Here is a 7,211-nt window from a genome sequence, read left to right on the forward strand (position 1 = left end):
CTTCCCCGGCTAACGTGCTTCTAAAAAAATGGGAATATTTATAATTCCTTAGAGAATAAACCACAATTTAAAGGTGAAACAGCGTTCACAGAGAAGTTCTCTCAAGTTCTCCCAAATGAGCCAACACATAAACCAACAGGGCTAATAAATATACTCCCAATATGATTTTTTTTCAACTCTTCCAGTTATGAATAGTGTTGGATCTGAATATTTTAAACTAAAAAGCGTAAATATATTATGTATAAATTAGTTTCATATTTATGACATTTATATTCCATCTTTCTTTCATTGCATTTTTGTTGTTGAGTCGCACAGTCAAGTCCGACTCTTTGCAACCCCATGGACCAGATCACGCCAGGCCTTCCTGTCTTCCGCCGTCCTCTGAAGTTGGCTCAATTTCATGTTCGTTGCATCTATGACACTGTCTAACCATCTCATCCTTTGCTGTCCCCGTCTTCTTTGACCTTCAATTTTTCCCAGCATCAGGGTCTTCTCCAGTGAGTGCTCCCTTATCATTTGGTGGCCAATGTATTTGAGCTTCAGTTTCATTATCTGGCCTTCCAGGGAACAGTCAGGGTTAATTTGTTTTAGGATTGACTGATTTGATCTTCTTGCAGTCCAAGGGAGTCTCAAGAGTCTTCTCCAGCACCATAGTTCAAAAGAATCTATTATTTGGCGCTCGGCCTTCCTTATAGTCCAACTCTCACAGCCATACATGACTACTGGGAATACCATTGCTTTGACCATGCGGACTTTTGTTGGCAGGGAGATGTCTCTACTTTTTATCATGCTGTTTAGGTTCACCATCGCTTTCCTCCCAAGGAGCTGGCGTCTTTTAATTTCATGGCTGCTGTCACAGTCTGCGGTGATCTGGGATCCCAGGAACGTGAAGTCTGCAAAAAATTCCCAGAAGTCCTTCTCTCTAAGTGTGACTGCATGCTCATATATGCTGAGCTTCAGAAAGGCTGCTATATCATGGGACCTCCCAACCATACTTAGTGACCTTATAGGAAGTTGAACATTGTGTGTGTGCACGTGTGCATATAACCATAGGATCTGTTTTCTAATCCTAACAGTATTTTATTATTTATATTTATTAATTTAGATATCCACACCTCTATTTTGCGGACCCAAAGCAGCATACAACAGAATTCTCTTTATCCTCATGACAATTCTGTGATTCTGTGAGGTATATTAAGCAGAGACAGACATACAGACAGACAGACAGGCCCAGAGTCACCCAGCAAGCCCAGCTCACAGCCTCACATCTTAAATTCTACAACACTACTCTAACTCAAGACAAACCTCACATTTCACTTGATTTGACATATATTGTACTGGGCTTGTTTTAGGAAAATACAAATGTAATGGTATAATTAAATTGTCAAATAGCTTCTACATATTACAATTACATTTTCAAGAATCTATAGCCTACTTTCCAACAAGGTAAATTTTGCAAGCCATTCATGTTTAAGCTACAAGGATCTCACTGGAGCATATAAAAGAGCAACCCTAAATTGGTCTATTCAGAATCCTTCTCAAAGCTGTTCAATGGAGCTTACTCCTGGTATAGAGTAGCAGGGATGGTGCTGGTAGGCTATCTGCCATTCTGTTCTCTGTGGCCATGGAATCTATGCATTGTCCTATGAAGCTATATAAGTGGACTAAACACTGCTGTTTACTTACCTGATATTCTATGGAACAATACATGATTGATTTTTCATTTAATTACAGGTCCCAAACATCCAAGTTTTAGCACCATATGATATGTTGTATTACACTCACAGCAATGATTGTAATGTGAACTCTTCTACATGGCTTGGTTGTTACTTGGGGACTGGTCCACCACATATGCTAAGCCCTGATGATATATTACAGTCCTTGTGTAATATTTTGCTGCATCTGTACTCAGAGTCATTCATAAAAAAAATTTAAGCCATCATTTAGTTTGTTAATTTAATATATTTGGCTGGAAGCCAGTTTGAGGGTAGAAAATGTTTTTTTAAAAATAAATAACTTGGAAAGCCAATCTGTGAATGCACCTGAAATAGGTTCTAAGACAGAAGAATTTTCACACTGCTATTTGGAAAACAATGAAAATCAGATTTGAATATGAGTAAGACCTTCATTTATTTAAAACATTTTAATCTCACCTATCTTCTTGTTTTTGGCAAGTATTCAAGGCAGTTTACAATTAAAGATAATTAGAATTAATAAACTAATAACACCACTAATGTACCAAACTTAATGGCAAGGAATAACAATATGGCCCAAACAATTTACAGTAAAAAAATACAAAATACATCCAGTTTCAAAGCCTTCTAGGGGGAAAAAAGCCTTCAGACAACACAAAGATGGTGAAATCGGAGGGCAGGTTCTAGCCAGAACTCATTTATGATGATAGTGATTCAATACAGACAAAAGAACACCACCAGATTTTTAGAGGATAGTTCCATCAATGGCAAGTCATTTAAATTGCACCATGCCCTGAGGAATTTATAATCAATGTGCAGAAGAGACAACAACCTAGGTGAGAGGGAAAGGCAATGCAGGCAGATGCAGCTGGAAGTTCTTCTTAGGCTTCATTTCAATTTGAATTCTTTAGTAGAAATGTAAATTACCTTACAGCAGCAAGATTTAACTGTTTCAGGGGGACTGTTTTTTTTTTTAAAAAAAGTAAAGCGGAAAGGCTTACCTTCACTGCTCTTTTAGGTGTTTCAGCCAAGATTGGAGGGAGTATGCCTTTGTAGAAACCAAACAATCTATTGAAGGAAGGAAGACAATGAAAATTGTAAACCAGGTAAGTAAGAACATTAGCCAAGTCATAATTCTGTTTTCTTTTCAGAATAAAATGACTAATCTCAAGGAATTCTTAATTCTTCAAGACAGCCATTATGTTAAGAGTGAAGTTCTGGGTTGTTTTTTTAAAAAAATGTATTATGTAACTATCACTGTAGTCCTTAAATTGCTTCCCCTGAGATAATGTTGCTGACTTCAATAGGACTCAACTGGAACAAATTCTTCAAGGATTGTACCAATCTGGGTTTACGTCACTGGGATAAGAACCGTAACTGGCAATGGATAAACACTAATTTAACCCACACAATCCCTGTGGATTAGATGACTGTTCCATTCATTCAGTGAAGGAATAATCTTTGTTGAAGGAGAAAAAAATGAGAGATAGTTCATTAAGTGTTTAAAATCTAAGTAATACTTAGAAAAGATAGTATTGTATTTAATAAAAAGCAGACAATGTATCGCACCTGAAAAATGTTGGGCATTTTTTTGGAGAGTGGGCTTTGGCTTCTTGAAACTTTAATTCAATATATAGAAAATATTTGACAATTTTACTATTAGATTTGTATGTTCCTAAAGCAAACCAGTACAATTATGTATGTCAGACAGAGTGAATGTGAGCTCTGTCTTGAGTTAGGTTAGAATTACACTGTCCTCATGTGAGTCTCTGCCCCCATGTTGTGACTGACATGGTTATAGGCATTACATATTGCTTGAATGGATTTCTTTTACTGAATGGAAATAAGTATAAATAAAGGAGCTAATAAAGTTTACTCAGCTCTTAAATTTGTGGAGGATAAGTCTATCAGTGGCTACTAGCCATGGTGACTGAGGGGAACCTCAACATTCAGAGGCATTAAGCCTCTGAACCCCAAAGCCAGGAGGCAATATTCGGGGAAGGTCTTGGCCTCTATGCCCTGTTGTTCGCCATCCAGAGGAGCTGATTGGCTACTGTGTGAGACAGCATGATGGACCAGATGGACCATTGGTCTGATCCAACAGGGCTTTTTTTATGTTCTTAAAAGTTCTTAAAAGTGGGACAAACACAACTCATTGCCAACATAACAAAAACATAGCTGATAGTACAATATTCTGTCTCCTCTGGTTTTCATATGCAGCAGAATGAGGTGGTAGGATTCTGAGGTGGCAAAATTGGCTGTACTGTTTCAGACGGTAGGTGGAGAATGTCATATTTTTAAGAGTCTTCAGTATAAAAGCTGTTTGAAGGACTGGCCTATGCAAATTCACTTAATGCTAGCACAGACTTCAAAGTCTCAGAGAAGGACAGTAGAGAATTAGTATAGGGGAAGATAGGATACAACGAACAAGAAATTAAGCAAACTCCGGAGGACGGCGGAAGACAGGAGGGCCTGGCGTGATGCGGTCCATGGGGTGGCAAAGAGTCGGACTCAACTGTGCGACTGAACAACAACAAAAACAAAGATAGGGTGCTATCTGACCTTTCCTTTTCCATTCCTGTTGCTGTCCCTTTGTTACCCAGAATGCTGCTCTCAGGGGTCCCTTCCTTCCAGTCACTTCCCTCCTCTCTCTCTTTCTCTGTCCACATTCATGGCTGGATATGCTTTCTACAATCTCTCTCCATCCTAGCTAGCTAGAAGCCTTTACTCTACCTTTCCTATATAGTATGGTATTCTCTCATGATAAAGAACTTCTATTTCATTTCTAAGTAACAAGCAGAAGTGTGAACTTATTTCTCAAGCAGCCAGACTATAGAATTTCACTGTGCTCTACTTTCAAAAGCCTTCACAGGTGCAATGTTAGCCTATCAGGGAGAAAGGTTATAGAGTTGCCCTTCATAGAGTGAGCCCGTTCGTGGGGTAGGGCGGGGTAGAAATACTCGAATAAATAAAAGCCCTTCATATGCTACACTAGTTTCCCACTTACAAGGAATTATTAATGTGAGGGAACCTTGAAAAATGCAATCCTTTGCCAGCAAACTGAAGCGATTATCCCATTCTACCATTTCATTATCACCTCATTCTGCCACATGCACAGAGCAGGCCTCAGAGTTCTTGCCTCTAGACATTTCCTACAACTTGTTAGTACTAACTTATAATCTCTCTTGTCTGTGCTTTGCACATTTATGAATTACAGTAGGTGATGTACATCACAGGGACAGGCTAACTTGGTTGTTGTGGAAAGAAGGGGAAAATGCGAATGAGTTCTAGAAAAATGGGGAATAGGATAGAGTTATTTCAAACAGAGAAAGGAATAATGCATAGTGAACAATGAAATCCAAACATCTACAAAATATAACAAGGATACCCTGGTATGGACATGTGACTTTGCATAAGCAACATTACTGTGAACTGAGACAAGCTCCGTCAGGCAGGCATTGAATTTGGGGCTTGGCAAAATGTTAAGATATCTTGAGGTACATATAAGCAAGAACTCCAGACCCCACCTGGAGGTTGGCAATCTATGGTCCTTACAGAAGAAGACCTTGTGCTGGTCCTTCACACTGAGTTTTACATAGTGTACCCTCAGCCATTTTGTGTTTGCACAAGAGATGATATAAGCAATTTCTGGGCACTTTAAGATATAAGAAAGTAAGTGCTGCAGAAGATCTTGCACAAGTGGAACTACATGAAGTCATCCAAGCCACTGAGTTAGATGCAACCTTGCCTAAAACCTCTCCTTACTACAGCACCAGTTGCCCATGTCTTTTGTTTATGTAGGTTCCATGATCCACAGCATAGCTTTTTTGGGAATCAAAGGGGACTCTCTCCTCCCATTTAACCCCTATTTAATCTCTTCAATGTTAATTGTATTACTGAATCACATGACAAATACAAGTAAATTTACCATAATAAACATAACAAACAAGAAAAAACATAAAAAGATAAATGAAAAACAAAATAAGAAATTCTGAAAAAAAGAAATACAATATTTACAGTTATTGCTACACATTTTGCTTTACAGTTTTTACAAGATGTTTTTGTAGCTTTATTGCCTGTACCTGCATTATCTATTAAATCACATCTTTCTCTAAGTTCCTAATGTTAAATGGAGGGTGAAGAGTTGTTGAGTGTTGGCTGGCAAAAGATGCATCCACACTCATTTGATTTTTTTGCAATTCTAATATGATATGCTAATTTTCTAACAGAACTCTAATTCACAAATACTCATACCACATACCATTTATAATTTATGTTGGGGATTTCCAATGTTGAAATATGATGAATCTTGCTATTAAAATGTTTGTATTAATGATTTATGTGCCAATGTTCTTATGTAAATAAATATAGCAATGCCAATTTTGAACCAGGTATATTTCAATTTTTTATCTCATCGTATATTAACTTCCAGTATTTTTTATTGTTATGCAACTCCACCACATATGGAAGTATGTACCTTTATTATTTTGGCATCTTCACCATCACAAAGACTTTTAAAAACTAGAAATAAGTTTTACTGGTTAGGTGCCATCTATCCAATAGTTTCAAGGAATTTTCTCTTAACCTAGGTGAAACACAATTATTAAAAACACTACAAATCAACAAGCATAAAGTGCTGCCGGCAATTAAAATTCACTTAGATGGTACACTTTCAATGGATTTCCATTTCCCAAATGTTCTAAGATGTTCTTCTGCTTGTAGTTTCTTTATGGCAACAACTCGATGGTGGATCATGGGCCAGGTACTGCAACTGTTGAGCGATCCGACAGCAGTGGCCCCTAATTGAATGCTTGGCGGAAGAGCTCTGTCTTGCAGGCCCTGCGGAACTGTAAGAGGTCCCTGTAGGGCCCTGATCTCCTCTGGCAGCTCGTTCCACCAGGTAGGGGCCGCCACCGAGAAGGCCCCGGCCCTAATGGCAGCTAACCTGGCCTCCCTCGGGCCAGGGAGGGTCAACCGGTTTTGAGACCCAGACCATAGTGCTCTCTGAGGTATATACAGGGAAAGGCGGTCCCGTAGGTATGTTGGACCCCAGCCATAAAGGGCTTTAAAGATAAGAACCAGCACCTTGAACAGATTCGGTATGCTATTGGCAGCCAGTGCAGTGTCCTCAGCGCAGGCTGGATGTGCTCCCATCCATGGAGGCCCAACAACAGCCTGGCAGCGGCATTCTGCACTAGCTGCAGCTTCCGAATCCATAACAAAGGCAGCCCCATGTTGAGAGCATTACAGTAGTCTAGTCTTGAGGTGACCATTGCATGGATCACTGTAGCCAGGTCAGCACGGTTGAGGAAAGGAACCAACTGCCTAATCAACCAACTGCCTGAACCGTGGCAGTTCAGAGTTGGGGGTCCCGCTCCCAGCCTTTGATGGGGCACCTCTCATGCCAGCATCAGAGGTTAGGAGTCTGGGGGTGCTCCTGGATGCCTCCTTGACAATGGAGGCTGAGGTAGCAGCCACTGCTAAATTGGCCTTTTATCATCTTCAGCTGGTTCGGCA

General features: G+C 39.6%; 1 protein-coding gene across 1 annotated transcript in view; it reads right to left on the reverse strand.

Moving 5' to 3' along the window:
• Positions 1 to 7,211, reverse strand: part of SLC25A21 (solute carrier family 25 (mitochondrial oxoadipate carrier), member 21) — a 179,390-nt gene that overhangs the window by 53,671 nt on the left and 118,508 nt on the right. Inside the window, exon 4 of the mRNA XM_015416318.1 lies at positions 2,696 to 2,762. Coding sequence (XP_015271804.1) covers positions 2,696 to 2,762 — 67 coding nt within the window. The remainder of the gene's footprint in view (positions 1 to 2,695; positions 2,763 to 7,211) is intronic.

Source organism: Gekko japonicus, unplaced genomic scaffold (genome assembly GCF_001447785.1).
Source record: "Gekko japonicus isolate JY-2015 unplaced genomic scaffold, Gekko_japonicus_V1.1 scaffold751, whole genome shotgun sequence".
NCBI classification, from domain to species: domain Eukaryota; kingdom Metazoa; phylum Chordata; class Lepidosauria; order Squamata; family Gekkonidae; genus Gekko; species Gekko japonicus.